The sequence below is a fragment of the Carassius gibelio genome, chromosome B14, assembly GCF_023724105.1.
Source record: "Carassius gibelio isolate Cgi1373 ecotype wild population from Czech Republic chromosome B14, carGib1.2-hapl.c, whole genome shotgun sequence".
NCBI classification, from domain to species: domain Eukaryota; kingdom Metazoa; phylum Chordata; class Actinopteri; order Cypriniformes; family Cyprinidae; genus Carassius; species Carassius gibelio.
In genome coordinates, this window is record NC_068409.1 from 6,742,714 (window position 1) to 6,764,227 (window position 21,514).

General features: G+C 41.6%; 2 protein-coding genes across 3 annotated transcripts in view; one reads left to right on the top strand and one right to left on the bottom strand.

Moving 5' to 3' along the window:
- Positions 1-2,902: 2,902 nt before the first annotated feature.
- On the top strand, positions 2,903-8,837 carry rraga (Ras-related GTP binding A). The gene is made up of 10 exons (XM_052574466.1): positions 2,903-3,004; positions 3,706-3,778; positions 3,874-3,973; positions 4,368-4,434; positions 4,507-4,729; positions 7,007-7,102; positions 7,190-7,312; positions 7,846-7,937; positions 8,017-8,132; positions 8,334-8,837. The coding sequence occupies exons 2-10, from the start codon at positions 3,752-3,754 to the stop codon at positions 8,435-8,437; spliced, it is 948 nt and encodes a 315-aa protein (XP_052430426.1). The 5' UTR covers positions 2,903-3,004; positions 3,706-3,751; the 3' UTR covers positions 8,438-8,837.
- A 162-nt stretch (positions 8,838-8,999) lies between these two features.
- LOC127971455 (gap junction beta-1 protein-like) overlaps positions 9,000-21,514 on the bottom strand; it is a 63,235-nt gene continuing 50,720 nt past the window's right edge. The window contains exons 1-2 of one of the 2 annotated variants that reach the window (XM_052574468.1): positions 17,158-17,262; positions 9,000-14,027 (exon numbers count right to left, since the gene is read on the bottom strand). In XM_052574468.1, coding sequence (XP_052430428.1) covers positions 13,186-14,013 — 828 coding nt within the window. In that variant the 5' untranslated portion in view covers positions 14,014-14,027; positions 17,158-17,262 and the 3' untranslated portion in view covers positions 9,000-13,185. Of the gene's footprint in view, positions 14,028-17,157; positions 17,263-21,514 lie in introns of those variants that run through there. The other variant, XM_052574467.1, reaches the window with a different exon arrangement.

Here is a 21,514-nt window from a genome sequence, read left to right on the forward strand (position 1 = left end):
CAAATCTCCATCGTGTGCGTGTGTGTGTGTGTCCACTATCTCCAGCGTTTAGAACTCCTCTCCAACAGATCCCATCTACTTCACCTCCAGCACCTATACCATTCGTATGCAGTCGTGCCTCGAAGAGCACCAGGGACAGGCATATTCCAACTTGTCACTCTGCCGACCAGAGACCATCAGCTCCCCAGAACCAGCTAGCGAGCCCATGCTCGTCGACTCTTACCGACTCACCGCTGCTAAAGGGCAAAGACGGCTGGCCCAGAATCTCTGCCTCTACTGTGCATCTCCGGGGCATATCATCTCCGTATGCCCCATCTGTCCTCCTCAATTCTGGGTCAGCAGGCAACTTCATCTCCGGCACCCTCTGCCGTCAGCTCAAGCTTACTACCATGGCAACGCTGTCAGCCTACCAGGTCCATACTATAACCAGTAAACCATTGATACGAAGATGCATTCATCACACTGTTGGTCCATAACCCTCCAAACCGGGATACTTCATAAGGAAAAGATCCATCTGCTGGTTCTGAGTGGGAGTGGTCCTGTCCCGGCAGCAGAGGAGTCCCAACCGCCTCCATCCATGTGCCTTCTTTTCTTGAAAGCTCAATCCGGCGGAGGTCAATTAAGACATCGGCAACCGAGAACTACTGGCCATCAAGCTGGCCCTGGAGGAGTGGAGGCATTGGCTGGAGGGAGCCAAACACCCTTTCCTAGTCCTCACGGACCATAAAAACCTTGAGTATCTATGCAAGGCCAAAAGGCTTAATCCAAGACAGGCCCGCTGGGCGCTATTCTTTACCCGCTTCAACTTCTCCATCTCGTACTGCCCAGGAGCTAAAAACATCAATGCTGACGCCCTGTCCCGGTGTCACGCTCCTGAGGAAAGCCTGAATGAACCTGAGCCTATACTTCCTGAGAAGGTAATTTTCAGTCCAATCACTTTGTCAACCAAGACCCTTTCCTCCTCCAATCCCTCCACCAACAATCCGCAGGGTTGCCCACCAGGACGTTAATACATCCCCAGGACACGGCCCACTCCACTCATCCACTCTGCACATACATCTCTTGGCACTGGTCACCCGGGGGTCAATGAAACCCTCTCACTGCTGAGGGAACACGTCTGGTGGCCCAATATGGCATTGGACATCAGAAGGTACGTGCACGGATGTAAAGCTCCACCCTCTGCCCGTCCCGAACCGCCCGTGGTCACACCTAGGGGTGGACTTCATCACGGATCTGCCTCCCTCTGATAACAACTCTTGTATCCTTGTTATAGTTGACCAGTTCTCTAAATCATGTCGTCTTCTCCCTTTGAAAAGTATATCCATGGCCATGGAAACGGCCGAGTTAATGTTCAACCACGTCTTCAGATACTTTGGCATTCCCGAAGACATCGTCTCTGACAGAGGCCCCCAGTTCATCTCATCTCAGTTCATCTGGAGAGCTTCCACTCACTCCTAGGTGTGGCTGTCAGTCTGTCCTCTGGTTACCATCCCCAGTCTAACGGGCAGACAGAGAGGAAGATTCAGGAGATCAGCCACTTCCTGCGTACCTTCTGCCATGGCCACCAGGACTCTTGGAACCAGTTACTAGGGTGGGTCGAGTACGCACAGAACTTCCTACAACAACCTACCACCGGACTCCCTTCATTCCAGTGCGTGCTCGGCTACCAACCACTGCTCTTCCCATGGTCAGGTGAACCCTCGGACATCCCATCGGTTGACTACTGGTTTCCGAGAGAGCGACCTAAATATAAAGTGTAACCATTCATGATAACCCCAGTTCCTGTCATGTTTATTACAGTTGTTGTTCTGGAAATAAAACGTAGTGTCACAATGTATTTGAAGGTGTCCTTGTTACAGTGTGATTATACATGTAATTAATATTAGTTAACTAACTACATGTTACATACTCACTATATGGTTAGGGTTTGGTCTTGGGTTACTTGCATGTATTTATTGCTGTTATAACAGTACAAGTACATATGTTCAGTGTAACATGGACACCCTTAAATAATATGTTTGCAAACTTCGTACTTTCATTCATGTAAACACAATAAGTGGAAAATTATGGAAGTAAAATAATGACAAATGTCTTTGAAACAAAAAAGCATGCTGAATAGAACTAACTGAAAAAAATAATGCATTGCATTAACAGTACCTGCATTATAATGCCTTTTATTTTCAAGGCTTACATTTTAGGTCCTGAAATTTTACATAGTTGTTCGTTTAAGCTGTGAATATTTAAATTAAAAATGATTTCACCCACCTTTTCATAATTAAAAAAATCAATAATTCATATTCACAATATTACATAGACGTTTTGATTATCGCGGCTTGTGGAAAAGCTGATTGTGTGTATGTTTAATTCAACATCTTTGCTGTTACCCGTAGCCTACAAGTAAGCAGCATTCTCTACCACAAAGGGGATTATAATGGTGTTTTACCCAACACTGAGGTACAGAACTAACATTACATCTAAGGTTGTTTAGTTTCCGTAACTTTGTCTCTTGGTTTGTGTGATGCTGTGCTGTAATACTGGGGATACCATCACGTCACACTCCAGGATTCACCAATGATGACGAGTAACACTCCTCAATCAATTAATACTGTGATACAAAACCTCAAATCTCAGAATACACTTTATTGATGGTTATGAGAACTATAAACAGGCAAGCAATTGAGGTCTAAAAAAATAATGTTTGTTGATATGTGTTGTTTTGTTGTGTGTCAGTGTGATGTTTGTTGATATGTGTTGTTTGTTGATGTGTGTTGTTTGTTGTGTGTCAAACAAAACAACACAAAATTTTAAGGGAATGCCTTAATACTCAATACAGTTGATCAGTTTTTTTCTTCGTTTCTTCATTCTGTTCTTTTTCTCTTCCTCGTGATCTCTGAGTCACGTGACGCGTCTTGTGTAAGTCATCGCGAGACCGCAGCTGTCAGTCACGTGCCTGTCGTCAGCAGATGCGAGCTGTGAGATACACATCGATGGGGAGTTTAATCAGGTAACATTTTGTGATTATGTTCCAGAATCAACTGTTTTTATCGGCTGTTTTTGACTCTTCTGTCGTGTTTAGCTTTTAGCGCGAGTGTAGAGTTCATCACAGGAGCACCAGGAGTGCTCTTCATCGCTTTATTTGACAGTCATTATCGGGAAGTGACGAACAAAAACAACACCGTACACAGACACAGCGACTGACTGCCTTCCAGATTAGTTTGGAGACACACAAACACACGATTGTCTTCGCGTTGTACAAAGGATCCGACGAAGTTAGCATGAGAGATAGCAAACATTTCACAGACTCAAACGGTTGGGATTAGAAAACAATATGACGGACGATGAAAATACACGAAAACACCAAAAGAAAACTGATTAACGTTATATAGTGCTGTCACACCAGGTGCTGAATTGTCCAAATATGTATTTTGTTAGTTCGAGGATAATCTTAAGAATCGTTTGTTTTCTAGTGTCTTGTTTTATATGTTACTGAAGTGAAAGAGAATAAACAGTCTACAGCTCGAGTGATTTCAGCACTCGGTTCATTCTGGACTGACTGATCAGTTTATTCAGATATAGTATAGATACTTCACTTCAGGAGGGACCCAGCTTTAAACTACATTCATCATTTAATAGAGACACTTCACGCACTTTGTGAAGATGATAGCTACGTGTGAAAGAGTGCTGATGTGTTGTGTCTGGTTGCAGTTGTTGATGACCGGTGTAGTACATTGATTTACCCTGGTGAAGTGAAATGTCCAGCACAGCCATGAAGAAGAAGGTGAGTTTAACCTCAGTGTAACAGCACTGACTGCTGGTGTGTTATACAGCGTCACACACACACACACTCACATACATGACCTCTGCTCTCCGCAGGTGCTGTTGATGGGGAAGAGTGGATCAGGAAAGACCAGCATGAGGTCCATCATATTTGCCAACTACATCGCCAGAGACACTCGCCGCCTCGGAGCCACAAGTATGACATTTACAACAGAAGCAAGTCATGACACATCAACACACACAACACCAGGCTTTCAGTGAAACCAGATGCTTTTAACCAGAGCTGCACGTCTGAAGGAGCAGAGCTATCTGTTCAGTCATATGAGGATCTGAAAGAAAATCAATCCTATTTGTAGGAGAGTTTTCTGCATTTACATTTTATTTGATTGTGTTGTTTTTACTGGCTTGAATCACTTTTTGGGGTACTCCACTTTTACCACATGCTTGATAGTTTCATAAGATATGAATAATTGTCCTCCTCATTTGTGTATCATATTCATTAGAGGAGCAGGTGCTCTCATGACACACAGTAAACACAGTTCATGTCAGTGACCCCAGGGTAATCTCCGCGGTACTGTGTCTGGTTTCAGTTGACGTGGAGCACTCTCACGTGAGGTTTCTGGGTAATCTGGTGCTGAACCTGTGGGACTGCGGCGGGTGAGTGTCTCCTGCGGGACGGGCTTCTGTTGGGAATTTGAGTGTTCTCATCTTTAAATGTGCATCACACAGACAGGACACGTTCATGGAGAACTACTTCACGAGTCAGAGAGACAACATCTTTCGTAATGTGGAGGTGCTGATCTACGTGTTTGATGTGGAGAGCCGCGAGCTGGAGAAGGACATGCATTACTATCAGTCGTGTCTGGAAGCCATCCTGCAGAACTCCCCTGACGCCAAGATCTTCTGTCTGGTGCACAAGATGGACCTGGTGCAGGAGGACCAGAGAGACCTGGTGAGAGCTCCAGAACCTGCAGACACACGCCACATCACTGACAGTACACACAACACACACCAGATCACTGACAACACACGCCACATCACTGCAACACTGACAACACACACAACACACGCCAGATCACTGCAACACACACAACACACGCCACATCACTGCAACACTGACAACACACACAACACACACCAGATCACTGACAGTACACACCACACACGCCACATCACTGCAACACACACAACACACGCCACATCACTGACAACACACACAACACGCACAACACACACCAGATCACTGACAGTACACACCACACACGCCACATCACTGCAACACACACAACACACGCCACATCACTGACAACACACACAACACACGCCACATCACTGACAACACACACAACACACGCCACATCACTGCAACACACACAACACACGCCACATCACTGCAACACTGACAACACACACAACACACACCAGATCACTGACAACACACACCACATCACTACAACACACGCCAGATCACTGACAACACACACAACACACGCCACATCACTGACAACACACACAACACACGCCACATCACTGCAACACACACAACACACGCCACATCACTGCAACACTGACAACACACACAACACACACCAGATCACTGACAGTACACACCACACACGCCACATCACTGCAACACTGACAACACACACAACACACACCAGATCACTGACAACACACACAACACACGCCACATCACTGCAACACTGACAACACACACAACACACACCAGATCACTGACAACACACACAACACACGCCACATCACTGCAACACACACAACACACGCCACATCACTGCAACACTGACAACACACGCCACATCACTGCAACACTGACAACACACACAACACACGCCACATCACTGCAACACTGACAACACACACAACACACACCAGATCACTGACAACACACACAACACACGCCACATCACTGCAACACTCACAACACACACCAGATCACTGACAGTACACACCACACACGCCACATCACTGCAACACGCACAACACACGCCACATCACTGCAACACTGACAACACACACAACACACACCAGATCACTGACAACACACACCACACACGCCACATCACTACAACACACGCCAGATCACTGACAGTACACACCACACACGCCACATCACTGCAACACTCACAACACACGCCACATCACTGACAGTACACACCACACACGCCACATCACTGCAACACGCACAACACACGCCACATCACTGACAGTACACACCACACACGCCACATCACTGCAACACGCACAACACACGCCACATCACTGACAGTACACACCACACACGCCACATCACTGCAACACGCACAACACACGCCACATCACTGACAGTACACACCACACACGCCACATCACTGCAACACGCACAACACACGCCACATCACTGACAGTACACACCACACACGCCACATCACTGCAACACGCACAACACACGCCAGATCACTGACAACACACACAACACACGCCACATCACTGCAACACTCACAACACACACCAGATCACTGACAGTACACACCACACACGCCACATCACTGCAACACTGACAACACACACAACACACACCAGATCACTGACAACACACACAACACACGCCACATCACTGCAACACTCACAACACACACCAGATCACTGACAGTACACGCCACATCACTGCAACACACACAACACACGCCACATCACTGCAACACTGACAACACACACAACACACACCAGATCACTGACAACACACACCACATCACTACAACACACGCCAGATCACTGACAGTACACACCACACACGCCACATCACTGCAACACGCACAACACACGCCACATCACTGACAGTACACACCACACACGCCACATCACTGCAACACGCACAACACACGCCACATCACTGACAGTACACACCACACACGCCACATCACTGCAACACACACAACACACGCCACATCACTGACAGTACACACCACACACGCCACATCACTGCAACACACACAACACACGCCACATCACTGACAGTACACACCACACACGCCACATCACTGCAACACGCACAACACACGCCACATCACTGACAGTACACACCACACACGCCACATCACTGCAACACGCACAACACACGCCAGATCACTGACAACACACACCACACACGCCACATCACTGAAACACTGACAATGATGTTCCACCTTAAAATTCTGGACTGTTATTGAATATGAATTGGTTTGTGCTGTAGATATTTAAGGAGCGAGAGGATGATCTGAAGAGACTGTCTCGGCCGCTGGCCTGCACCTGCTTCAGGACGTCTATATGGGACGAGACGCTGTATAAAGTAAGAGCGTGTTGATTTCTCTTTAGCTCGGTCAGACGGTCAGAAGAGGATCTTGAGTCTGGTGTGTGTTTGTGTTTGTGTCTGCAGGCCTGGTCCAGTATCGTCTATCAGCTCATTCCTAACGTTCAGCAGCTCGAGTGTAACCTGCGCAACTTCGCTCAGATCATCGAGGCAGACGAAGTGCTGCTTTTCGAAAGAGCTACTTTCCTGGTCTGTACCAAACTGAAACACAGTGCTTAACATTTTTGGAAACTGAGATTTATACATTATACATAAATCATCTCTCTATTGATGTGTGGTGTGTTCGGAGGACAATATTTGTCTGAGATACAACTATTTGAAAATCTGGAATCTGAGGGAGCAAAAAAATCTAAACATTGAGAAAATCATCTTTAAAGTTGTTCAAATGAAATTCTCAGCAATGCATATTACTAATCAAACATTAAGTTTTCATATATTTATGGTAGGAGATGTACTAAATATCTTCATGGAACATGATCTTCACTTAATATCCTAATGATTTTTGGCATAAAAGAGAAATGTATAATTTTTACCCCATACAGTGTATTGTCTATTGTTACGAATATACCCCAGAGACTCAAGACTGGTTTTGTGCTCCAGGGTCACATGTGAAGCAGGTTTATGTGTTTTTAAGCAGCAGATGCATGTGCACTGGTCTAGTTGTATCTGTGATGAGGTGTGAGCGATGGCTGACATGTGTCCTGTCTCTCGTGTGCGGTCAGGTGATCTCTCACTATCAGTGTAAGGAGCAGCGAGACGCTCATCGCTTCGAGAAGATCAGTAACATCATCAAGCAGTTCAAGCTCAGCTGCAGGTCAGTCCCTCTCCATGCACGAGGTGTTCAGCGCTGAACAGCATCATGGGTAATCCTGACCTTTCTCTCTGTCCCACAGTAAGCTGGCCGCCTCTTTCCAGAGCATGGAGGTGCGCAACTCTAACTTCGCCGCCTTCATCGACGTGTTCACGTCCAACACCTACGTCATGGTGATCATGTCAGACCCGTCCATACGTAAGCATCAGTGTGTGTGAGCTTCAGACTGCAGACTGTCGTTATCATGAAGACATGCACTGCTTCATTACTGGGACATTAATAACCTGTGTTGTGGCCAAATATGAGGATGAGTAAATGATGACGAAATGTAAAGTTTTGACAGGAGGAAACAAGGAAATTCTGTTTAAAATTCTGCTGAAGCCTCTCTCTCTCTTCCAGCGTCCGCTGCCACGCTCATCAACATCAGGAACGCCAGGAGACACTTCGAGAAGTTGGAGCGTGTTGACGGGCCCAAGCACAGTCTGCACATGCGCATGCGCTAGCCTCGCTGCATCCAGCGTGACCTCACGAGCAGTGACCCCAGATGATCCAGAGACTCCCTCCTGTCTGCTGACTTCACTGCATCCAGGGTTTCTGCTGAGAAACTAAGGCACCTTCTGTTAACGTTTGTTTTCCTCGCTGATGTAGTTCTTAATCATAAACCACGGGTCGAGGGCTTGTATGTGGTCATGACCCCTTAATTCTGATTTCTGTGCCATACAGTGACTGCTGAGTTACTGATAGTCAGAAAGCTAGATCATTTAGATATATGAAGCTTGATCAGCTTGCTGTACTGTGTGCGCAGATGTTGAAAATCTGTGACTAAAACTGGTCTTTCTAAACTAACAACTTGATCTACAAATTATTGTATTATTATTCTCAATAAAACAGATTGTTCTGTAAGGAGTGTCTTTACTGTGATCATAAAGTTAAAATCTCTTTCAGTGAATTATTCTGAAGAGTTAGAAAACCAGGCTAGACGTCTAATGCAGGTCTTGTTGGTTTCTGGCATTGGATTAGTACGTTTTGATTGGTTTAGAGGATAAATTAATCTCCTTTAATATATAGTATTTAAACATTTTATTTGATTAAACATTGGTACTTTAACAGGTTACATGGGTATTCGGTTGCCCCCAATTTATCACTGAGCACATCTCCAGATGGAAACTGTGAAACTGGTTTCCTTTATGTCTCATTCATACAGCTCTTAAAAAAATGAAATAAAATAAAATAAAAAAGAATGAATGAAAAAAGAGGCTAAAAGCCAATGATTTGACATGAATGACTTAAGTGATCATGTGCAAAGTCATAAACACTGAAGGGTGTTACTGGCACAAGTTTTTGAACATTTTTTACACGTGTATATATATACAGTACAGACCAAGTTTGGACACACCTTCTCATTCAAAGAGTTTCCTTTATTTTCATGACTATGAACATTGTAAAGTCACACTGAAGGCATCAAGGGCTATTTGATCAAGAAGGAGAGTGATGGGGTGCTGCGCCAGATGACCTGGCCTCCTCAGTCACCGGACCTGAACCCAATCCAGATGGTTTAGGGGTGAGCTGGACCGCAGACAGAAGACAAAAGGGCCAACACGTGCTAAGCATCTCTCGGGGAACTCCTTCAAGACTGTTGAAGACCATTTCAGGTGACTACCTCTTGAAGCTCATCAAGAGAAAGCCAAGAGTGTGCAAAGCAGTAATCAAAGCAAAAGGTGGCTACTTTGAAGAACCTACAATATGACATATTTTCAGTTATGTATATAATTCCACATGTGTTAATTCATAGTTTTGATGCCTTCAGTGAGATTGAAATGCATGGACATACTGAGAAATAAAAATGATTCAAATTTGTATTAAGGTATGTGCAATACAATGAATTTGTTTGATGACAAAGTTGATATTGCAAGCAAAAAAGGTGCATTGATTTAAGAAAGTCCTTCAAGGAAAAGATGATTTCGCAGCCGTACTACAGCAGGACAGCGGGTCAGTTCTGTGTGATTGTGTGGCTTTTGGGAGGTGTGTGAGATAAAGCTGTGATTGCTAGGTCAACTTTACATTGGGAGAACAAAGAAGCATTTCATATGTGTGGCCTTGAATGCCCTTTAAACTTCAATTAGATGTTCAGTTAACTATAATAAAGCCATTAATGTAAAAAACTAAAGTCAGTCAATTTCAGAGCACCATTCTAACAAATGATTTACAAGTGGAAGCAAAATGAGTAAGAGGCTTTACTAAACTTTAAAATCCTTGCAAATTTGTAGTTCAAAGAAAAACAACAAAAAATATGTATTTAATCAATGTAACATTCTTCAGGGGAAATCATTCTACACATTTTACTGAAAAAACAAACAAACAAAAAAACATCAGTTATATCAACAACTGTGGGCAACTGGAGATGATGTCATACTCTAGGACTTCGGTTTCCATACGTCCATTTCTCCAAACGAACTTGTCTAGTGATTGAGAGATTCTGTTTTCAATAAATAACACAATAATACATTAAAAAATTTAAATGAACCATCTGCTTCATTTTCCTCACAGCAGGCCATGTCAGTTTTTATTTTTGTGTTGAGATGAAAGGTCAGTTTGTGAAGTATAGACCCTCTTTTGGTCAAATATTGTATGCACACATATGAACTTCAGCACAGAAGCAAATGACTGAGTACAGAGTTTTCTTAGTGTGAAACCCAATTATTCCTCTGATCTTATCTGCTTTTTAGGACCAGATGGACACTTTTCAAATGTGTAATATTTGGTGGTCCTCCCTCATATTTCCCCCATGAGCCCTCCTTACATGTATAGGGGCCTTTTAAACTACAAACCCGATTCCAAAAAGTTGGGACACTGTACAAATTGTGAATAAAAACAGAATGCAATGATGTGGAAGTTTCTAATTGCAATATTTTATTCAGAATACAACATAGATCGCATATAAAATGTTTAAACTGAGAAAATGTATAATTATTAAGGAAAAATAAGTTTAGAAAATAAGTAACACATCTCAAAAAAGTTGGGAGAAGGCCATGTTTACCACTGTCTGGCATCCCCTCTTCTTTTTATAACAGTCTGCAAACGTCTGGGGACTGAGGAGACAAGTTGATCAAGTTTAGGAATAGGAATGTTGTCCCATTCTTGTCTAATACAGGCTTCTAGTTGCTCAACTGTCTTAGGTCTTCGTTGTCACATCTTCCTCTGTATGATGCACCAAATGTTTTGGGTGAAAGATCTGGACTGCAGGCTGGTCATTTCATTACCCGGATCCTTCTTCTACACAGTCATGATGTTGTAATTGATACAGTATGTGGTCTAGCATTGTCATGTTGTAAAATGCAAGGTCTTCCCTGAAAGAGATGATGTCTGGATGGGATCATATGTTGATCTAGAACTTGGATATGCCTTTCAACATTGATGGTGCTGATCTTTCCAGATGTGTAAGCTGCCCATCACACACACACACACTCAAACCATCAGAGATGCAGCTTCTGAACTGAGCGCTGATAACAACTTGGGTTGTCCTTTTCCTCTTTAGTCCGGATGACATGGTGTCCCAGTTTTCCATAAAGAACTTCAAATTTTGATTCGTCTGACCACAGAACAGTTTTCCACTTTCCCACAGTCCATTTTAAATGAGCCTTGGCCCAGAGAAAACACCTGCGCTTCTGGATCATGTTTAGATATGGCTTCTTTTTTGACCTATAGAGTTTTAGTCAGCAACGTTGAATGACACGGTGGATTGTGTTCACTGACAATGTTTTCTGGAAGTATTCCTGAGCCCATGTTGTGATTTCCATTACAGTAGCATTCCTGTATGTGATGCAGTGCTGTCTAAGAGCTGAAGATAACAGGCATCCAGTATGGTTTTCCGGTCTTGACCCTTACACACAGAGATTGTTCCAGATTCTCTGAATCTATGGATGATATTATGCACTGTAGATGATGATAACTTCAAACTCTTTGTAATTTTTCTCTGAGAAACTCCTTTCTGATATTGCTGATTAGGGCTGGGCGATATGGCCAAAATTTCATATCCCGATATAGCTCATTTGATATCCCGATAACAATATACATAACGATATAGCAATTTTTCTGTTAATTCAGTTTATGAATAGTCTATATAAAATTGCAGTGTGGAAATGCAGTTTGAAATAATATACAAAACAAATAAAGGTAGTATGGACTAAATATTTTTATTTATTTAGAACCTTTTTTTCAAGCAAGACTGTTGGTAATGTTAACAGTTGGCAACAGCAGAAGTGATCTCCTTCCAGTTGCGGGAGCTATGGCTACATGGTGTGCCACGGGTAAAAGCCTGTTGCAGCGTCTGTGTCTGGAGTTTGCAGTTTTTGCTCGTTGACTCTCTCTGTATTCTTTTCGTGGTTCTTGCGCAGGTGATAAAATAAATTAGTAGTGTTGGAGTCTGTTGTTGGCACTGGAAGCCGGCAAACTTTACAAACAACTGTTGTCTGGTCCACGTCGGTCTTCTTATATCCAAACCACGTCCATGCAAAAGAAGTACCCCCTCTTTTAGGTACGAGCTCCTCGGTTTGGGTTGGCTGGTCATCTTGTTGAGAATTTCCCTGGTCTGAACCGCGTCTACTACCGTCTTCCTCCATGTTTGTTTATGTATTGCAGCGTGCATGGGCATGCTGTGGCGTGAGGTGCATCTTTATGTAAAATTCTGCCGTAAACGACTTATCGTGGCGCAAACGATAGAGCCTTATATAAAACGATAGACATTTTCTATCGTCCAGATGATATATTTCGTCATATCGCCCAGCCCTATTGCTGATCCACTATTTTTCACTGCAGAATGGGGGAATTGGTGATCCTCTGCCCAACTTGACTTCTGAGAAGCTCTTTTTATACCCAATCATGTTGCCAATTGACCTAATAAGCTGCAAATTGGTCCTCCAGCTGTTCCTTATATGTACATTTAACTTTTCCAGCCTCTTATTGTTACCTGTCCCAATTTTTTTGGAATGTGTAGCTCTCATGAAATCCAAAATGAGCCAATATTTGGCATGACATTTCAAAATGTCTCACTTTCAACACTTGATATGTTATCTATATTCTATTGTGAATAAAATACAAGTTTATGGGATTTGTAAATTATTACATTCATTTTTTGCTCACAATTTGTACAGTGTCCCAACATATTTGGAGTCGGTTCTGTAGAGTGACAATCGATTAATATGATTACAGACATACGTCTTCCCTTAAAGTCTGATAGTTGGTAGAAACCCATCTAGAAAGCAGAGCAGCGTTCGCTCTTATCCGCGGGAGGCTTTCGCCCAGCATTGAATCTCGGCTTGAACGAATGCTCTGAGATCAGCTGATTTATTTCGTTCTGCTTGTAAGTCACCAGTTTATGAGGGAGCCAGGGCACTTTGGGTTCACCCACTGCTCCCTGAAAATATCTCATACACGCCCGACTTATTAAATACAAAACCTCTGCGATGTTCAACAAGACACAGACTCCAGACACGGCCAGCATGAAGACAGTGAAGACCGTCTTCTCTGTGGGACGTGACACGAAACAGTCCACTGTATTGGGACAGGGGTAAGAGTCACACTTCACAAGACGCACCATCTTGATGTCTGGATAGATCGAGTAAAAAATGTACAAGAAAACCACCTCGAAAATGATACGGAAGACGATGCTGATCACGTAAGTCCACCACAGAGCACCGGTGATCTTGAACCTCAGGCTCTTGATGTTCTCCATGTCCTTGGCGTTCCCTCGGCCGGAGATCTTGAGGATCTTCTTCTCGATGTGCCGGCGGTGAGCGATGTGCATGGCCACCAGCAGGGCCGGCGTGGACACCAGGATGAGCTGCAGAGCCCAGAGGCGGATGTGAGAGATGGGGAAGAACTGGTCGTAGCACACGCTGTCACAGCCGGGCTGCTGGGTGTTACAGGTGAAGCCCAACTTCTCATCGCCCCACACGCTCTCGGCCGCCACCACCAGCACCATGATCCTGAAGATGAAGATGACCGACAGCCAGATGCGGCCGATGCCTGTCGAGTGCCTGTTCACACCGCTGATCACCGCGTAAAACGATGCCCAGTTCATGCTGGATACGAGGACTGCAGGGGAAGCACAGCACAAGGAATTTAATCTGAGTGTTCTTGACTAGTTCAGTTCTGCATTAACTCTCATTAACCAGTCAGGTTTGTGTACAGTGTGTTTGTTACAGCATAATTACTCATTTAAGTACTGAGTAATATTAATTGACCACATGTGCAAAACCAGTCATAAGGGTACATCATCTGAAAGCTGAATAAATCATCTCTCCATTGATGTATGGTTTCTTGGAATCAGACAATATTTGTCCGAGATAACTATTTGATGATCTGGAATCTGAGGGAGCAAAAAAATCTAAATATTGAATATTAAATCATCTTTAAAGTTGTTTAAATGAAGCTCTTAGACATGCATATTGCTAATCAAAAAAAAAGTTTTGAAATATTTACAATAGGAAATTTACAAAATAAAAAATTCTTATTGAACCGTTCGGTATGAGGCATTCGGTTCGGTACGCGGTACGCATTACGTATACCGAACGGTTCGTTGGACTAATTAATTATATAAATAAAAAAAAAAGAGAGAAATATAATGATATGCGTTCAACAAGGTAGCCCAATAACCCAAACGACGTAACAGGCAACGCCCCAGACACCCCCAAAGATGAAAAAAACACCAACTTATATGTTTATGTTAGGCAACTCAGTCAAGCGCTCAGTTCATGTACGGTACGCGGTGGCCAATGCGTTTAACAGACCAGAAATAGAAGATCCTCCAATAACCAACAGGTCTGGTGTTTGGGTGCACTTTGGATTCCCTTTAAGCTACAATGGTGATGGCAAGAGAGTGATGGATAAAAAAACAACAGTATGTCGCATCTGCTACATGACAATAGGGTACACCAGCGGGAATACAAAAAAACACAAAAAAAAAACACCAGCGGGAATACTTGAAACATCAACTCATTTACGCCGACATCACCTTAGTGTGTCAGTATCTGGGAAAAGACGAAAAAAAGGAGAAACATACACGCAACAAACTATCCCCGCAGCATTTAGACTGACATTTCCAACTGATTCAAACAGGGCAAAAGACATCACCGCGGCGATTGGTACATTTACGTTATAGTAGACCTTACTATTTACCATTCATTCTGTCATCACCATTATAGCTTACAGGGAATCCAAAGGGCACTCAAATACCAGACCTGTTGGTTATTGGAGGATCTTCTATTTCTGGTCTGTTAAATGCATTAGACATTTTGCAACGAGCCTTCAGCGCGTACTGAGTGAGTGAGCGCCTTAGGGGCCGTTCACATATCGTGCCTAAAAGCGCGTGGAAAACGCTAGTCGCGCCGCTTTCTCCTCCTTTCCAAAGCGCTCGGGCAGAAGCGCTCATGAGGCGTCTGTCTTTGCTAAGCAACAATGACGTGCTCTCTCCATGAAGACGCGGAAATTTCAGCAAAAGAAAAATGGATTTGCAGCTCTAAAAATCGCTTGCAGTAGCTCTGGTACTACATTTATTTCAGAATGGCAATCCATATACAACTATGATCAGCTGTTCCTTCATCTTGGCTGAGCTTTCAACGTTGTTACGGGAAAGGATGAAGCTGATTGGTTAGTTCTTGTCACATGACCCGCGGTGCGCTTGCGGCATTCTGAAAAGTTGAGATGTTTTTACATTTTGCTCTATTTAAAACGTACCGAACCGAACCGAACCGTGACATCAGTGTATCGTATCGAACGAACCGTGAATTTTGTGAACCGCTACACCCCTAATTATTACTAAGTAATGAATTTCTAGGCTACTTTTTCCTTGGGATTACTCTTAATTGTATTAATATATTTGGTAACCCTATATTTTAAGGTGTCCTTGTTACACGTTACATGTACATAATTACATGCAAGTAACCCTAATCCTAACCATAACCATACTGTAAATACATGTAGTTAATTAATATTACTCAGTACTTAACTGTATAATTACAATCTAACAAGCACACCTTAAAATAAAGTGAAATTAAAAATTACTTCTAATAATTACAGCTACTTCTGATGGAATTACATTAAATATTCAATAGTCTATAGAACAATTGATAACATTTTAGTATAGCGACAATTCCACACTATAAACTAGTCGCTTATTAGCATGCTTATTATTAATATATTGCCCATTTATTAGTATTTATAAATCACATATTCTGCATGACCATATTCTGTATCCCTAATAACCTTAACATAACTACCTTACTATTAATAAGCACAATACCAGGAGTTTAATTGAGGCAAAACTCAGTTACAGGTTTGTTAATAGCAAGAGTTGGACCTTAAAGTAATGAACAAATCTGTATTAAACTTTGGCAAATTAAACTTATAATGTTAAAAGAATAGTTCAGTTCCAGAATAATTTATGCAATTTTATATTATTTATTCAAAAGGCTTCAAGGAGAGTTTTTTATGTCCATCTTTGTATTATTTAGATAAGGCATTTAGAAATAAATTAGTAATATGTAACACCTTTTACAGAGAGTAATTGATAATCTAAAGACACAAAGGTAATTAGTTCTTAGTAATTTTATGTTTAATTGCCTTACGTAATTATAACATAATTATACATACTTATGCATAAAATATGGAAAATAGTCAGAAAAAAATTGAAAACCTTTGACTGGTAATGTGTATAACCTATTCAAGATATGGCTAAACACTTCTACTTTTAAACTTCCAATCACACAACATTCAAGATTACTGCCATCCCAACACAATACTAAACCACAAATCTTTCCAGGCACCAGATTCTGAATCTAAACACTAGTTTACCAGGTTCAGCCCGAGAGAAACAGCTAATGCTACCAGCTCCAAACGAGAAGAACAACAGACTGGGGTCTTGAAATCTGGACACGTGGTTGACTGAACTCAAAATGAGTTGTGGTTAACTTGAGCTGGTTAAGAGCCACATGTCATCACCTGACACAACACAACCTGGCCAATAGCAGGCTCCCGGTTGGCCCACACAACTCCTCATATACACTAAATCATGATATTGAGTTCAGTGCATCTGGATAAACTACATGACTGATATGAAGTCCCACTTGCAATAAGGATTTCAATTTTACAATATGCTCCGAAAATAACTGAGCAGTCAGATGAACATTTCCAAGTTTGATCAAGGTGAATGAAAAGATCGATTTACCTTCAGCTGTGATAATAAAGAGGCATTTCCAGGAAACAGCTAATGGCCTCGCTACAGATCAGCATTTAGGGATTCCTGCACTACTAGCCACAACCCTGTACCAAGGCTGTCATGCGCACTTATATAACTCATTTATACACAATGCTGCTCTTTATGGAGGATAACAAGACTCTTCAGAATTCAGATCAAATGCCTTGATTTCCACCCACCCGGGGCAGAAGAAAAAATCTGTGTGGACACAATGAGCAGCAACATTATTCATTGTGCCTGGCAGGGAAAGGAAATCAGGGGTGTTTCACTTCATCAAACACAGCACAATTTATCACACGAGGTCGAGCTGTCAAGAAATAACACTGTCAGGTTCTTGTGTAATATTTCCAGGTTCAGACTCAGATTGTGTGAACGGCAGTGTGTTTGAGAGTTCTGATATAAAGATGACACACTGGTAAAACAGTTCTGGAAACACTTCTGCATTTTGTTAAATGGCTCTAACATTGGCAGGTGAGTTCAGTCAACAAGATCTCACAGGAAAACAACGATTTCACAAGGTGTAAGGAAAAAAAAGCACCATTTTCAAAGAAAGGTAAGCATGAAGGTCCACCCCTAAACTTGGTTTCTTGAGAAAGTCTTAATTCTACCTTCCACAAATTAAGATCTTAAATCAGAGCAAAAAGTCTTTAATTCATATAGTCATGCTTTCCAACACGAATATCTAAACATCCTGAAATCATTATTTACTCGCATTTACTTAAGATGCTAAATGAAGATAGCTTAAAGCTGCGGTAGGGAACTTTTGACGCTCTAGCGGTTAATAAATAGAACTGCTTGCGTCTTGCAGAAGAACATTGTAGCCGGAGCTACTTCTCTCTGTTTATGTCTATGAAGAATCACAAAGGTACTGGGTTACTCCGCCGCGGTACCCACGAAGCAATCTAAAATAGTCCGAATCTAAACACTTATTATAGGTGCACCCTAGTGATTCAGGACAAGCTAAAAACACGGTTTGGAAAATGGATTCATTTTCTACATTTTGAACACAAACAAAGTTAAGGACCGCAGCTCTGATTGGTTGTTTCTTACCGGGAGCGGATGACTTTCTGCAAATGGCAATAGTACCACTGGGAGGAGCCAGAGGAGCTTGATTTTTTTCACAGATTATCTTTCTCATATTCTACTGTCAGGACATAATGACAGGTTTATCAAATATGTAAAAAATATATTTTTACAAAAGTTCCCTACTGCAGCTTTAAGTCTTGAAAAATGTAACAAAATTGAGTTAATGCTTAAAACAAGAACAAATATCCATCAGTGGGTATAAACAAGATTTTTCTCCTTTGAATTGATTTCTGGAGCCCGTTTGTTCCTGTTTTCAGTTTCACTGAAAACAAGACTCAAGTCAATTTCACTACTCAAGTGCATCTTTGTCACAGTGTCTGTGTTGTATTCCCTGGGAATCCACTTGGTGTCCTCCTTCCCCACGGTGTCTGTCACTTTATGAATCACATTCCTCACGTCCTCTGCTTAATTTGCACCCAGCTGTCACTAGTTACTAATCATTACACTCTGTCTAATTCCCATTAGCGTTTGTCTCTCCTTGTGTATTTAACCCGGTCTGTCTTAGTATGTGTCACGGAGTCCTTCATGTCCGTCGAGTTATTCATGTCCGCCAGTTCATGCCCTTGCCCTGTGTTCTTGTTTAGTTTAGGTTTGGATTGCTCTTCTGGTTTTCGACTCATGCCTGGACTGTTTATTCTCTGTGGATTAACCCCTAAAAAAGACGTACTCGCAATTGGTTCTCTCTCCGTGAATCCTTGTACCACCGGTTGTGACAATCTTATTTTTAACGGCTTTCCCAAAATCCGGCTCGTAAAGCCATCTACTACCATCAAATAGATATTTATTACAATCTTTAGACCTCGGGATCAAAGGTCCAGCGATGTCCAAAGATCATTCCTGGTTAACTCTGTCTGGTATAAAACCTCCAAAATCACGTCGTATTGTTTTATTATAGCCTTTACGCATGCACTGTTCACAATTTAACCTTATGTTTCACTATTTCTGTCTCAAGTTAGAAATATGTATTTTATTATCTGTCAAAACTTTGCAAACTAAATTTACACTTGGGTGCATAATTTGGTCATGTATTTTCTGTATTACGTTTCCTTCTGTTTATTTAATCATTACTATTCGTCTCATGCACGCTAATTTATCAACTTCATTATTTCCTTTGTCTGCCTAGGAATATCCTGGCTGATGTATCACTGTAACATCAAAATCACTTATTATTTTTTGTATCCCTTGCCAAAATGTTGTTCAATTTGCTTACCTTTTGACTTGGTGTAACCGTTCCCATTCCAGATTTGCAAATTGTCAGTAATTCCTGTTGCAACAGCAATCCGTCACTATTATGGCCTGTAAATATCCAAGTTTTTCAGTGTTTTCAAAGCCTGGAACACTGCCATGAGCTCTGCGTACTGTCCTGTGCCTTGCACTACTCCCTCTTTTGAAGCTATGACCTTGTTGCTCTGTTTCAGAATCAAAAGCCCAGTGAGCTTCCTCGTCCGCAGCCGTTTTTGAGCCTGTGAAAACAACTGTATTTTTATAAAGCTCTAATTTCTTTTTCTGTCATTTTTTAAGTTCTTTTCGTCTGATTTTCATATCTGGATCTAGAAGCATACTTTCCCATCTCTGCCATCAGCTATTAAGCGCACAGTCATCCTTTACATTGCTTTGGGAGATGAGCTAATACTGCTGTTTTCATGTTAACAAATATTATTTGGCCCCTTGCCAGGCCTTTCAACTCGGAAATATCGTTTTCTAAGTGCTGCCAGCTGCTTCTCCACACCAGTACATTTACGTTCTTGGATCTCCCAGCTTCCAGTCATAATTCTAACAGGTATGTTACTTTTCTTTTCTCTTACTATTAATTGGTAACCTGTTTCGTCTGTTTCCAAGTCAGCCTCTAAATTTTTCTCATCATTTCTTCCTTCCAGCTGTCCTGAGTTTAATATAGCTGTTGTAATTTCTATCAACGCTTCTTTAGCTTTTTCGGTCCTATTTCAAGTGTCCACCTTTGACAGTCTCATAAATAAGTTTAGACATCTGACTAAAGCGAGGGATTAAGTCTCTAACATAACCCAGTAACCCCATTGTTTGCTGGCTCTGTCTAACTGTTTTTGGGGTCTCAAGTTGATTTACTCTGACTTTCATGGACTAAGTTACCCCTCTGTTACCTGCTGAAATCCAAAATCCCAAAAATGAAACTATAGCTATCAGTCATTAATTTTTTCTTTTTTCTATTTATTTTCAAACCTGCCTCCGCAAGTCGTATCAACAATTCTGTTCCAAGGTTTATGTGTTCTCGTTATCCATTTGACACGATTAATATGTTGTCTATATAAAGTTCAATGTCTAAATCTTTCAGAATTTCACACCTTACCAATTGAAAAGTTATAGGCGAGTTTTAACAACCCATTAACAAACGTCGGTAAACATAATGTTTGTTGTTTACAGTAAAAGCAGTTTTTTCCTGACTTTCTTCAGCTAGAGTAATCGAGTAGAATCCATTGGCCAAAACAATTTTCTAATAGCACAGGCTCTACTCTCCAGAACAATGGTGAACAACAAAACTGCATTAAACTAACAGATCTCTCTTGTGAAAACACATTAATACAGTTGAGTTCAGTATTTACTCTCATTATCAGTGTTTGACTTTGCATAAATTTTTTTCTATGGATGTTCACAAATATTTTAGTTAAATTATATTTTTTTTTCATTTGGTAAATCTGGCATTTACATTTAACAGTATATTACTGTTTTTCCTTGACTTAGCAACAAACTGTAGAAAACAACTTTTTTTGCTGGCAACCATTAATTTACGGCAACAAACTGTAGAAAAACAGTTATTTACTGGCAGCAGGATACAGTTTGTTTCCTGTAAATTAATTACAGTTTATTACTGTTAAATTATGTTTCATGCAGTTTTTTCTTCATATTAAATTTTTAACCCTTTAAACCCAACAACAAAATCCTCAGTTTTAAATGAAGACTTATAATGTGTGCACACTACAGAGTGTTTGAGTAACACTGAATTAGTGAAGTTAATGAGATAATTATGTGATTATTTGATGATTGAGCATGAGTAATGAACACCTGCTATTAACAAACAAAATTACTAAAGGAAAGAGAAACACAAGGAATACAACTGACTTGAGCCACTGCCTTAGATGAAATCAACCGAAATAAAATAATTCATAAAATCTCTCAAGATCTGATTAAACAACTCATAAAACAGCTTCACCAGATTCTCATTACTAACCAGACTGGCTTTATTTCTGTCAGATGTCTACAGAAGATC

Excerpts from the sequence above, each read along its gene's own strand:
- rraga (XM_052574466.1), top strand. The coding sequence starts at position 3,752 with ATGTCCAGCACAGCCATGAAGAAGAAG. Across the intron at positions 3,779-3,873 it reads GCACAGCCATGAAGAAGAAG|GTGCTGTTGATGGGGAAGAG; the intron begins GTGAGTTTAACC and ends TGCTCTCCGCAG. Across the intron at positions 4,730-7,006 it reads AGGAGGACCAGAGAGACCTG|ATATTTAAGGAGCGAGAGGA; the intron begins GTGAGAGCTCCA and ends TTTGTGCTGTAG.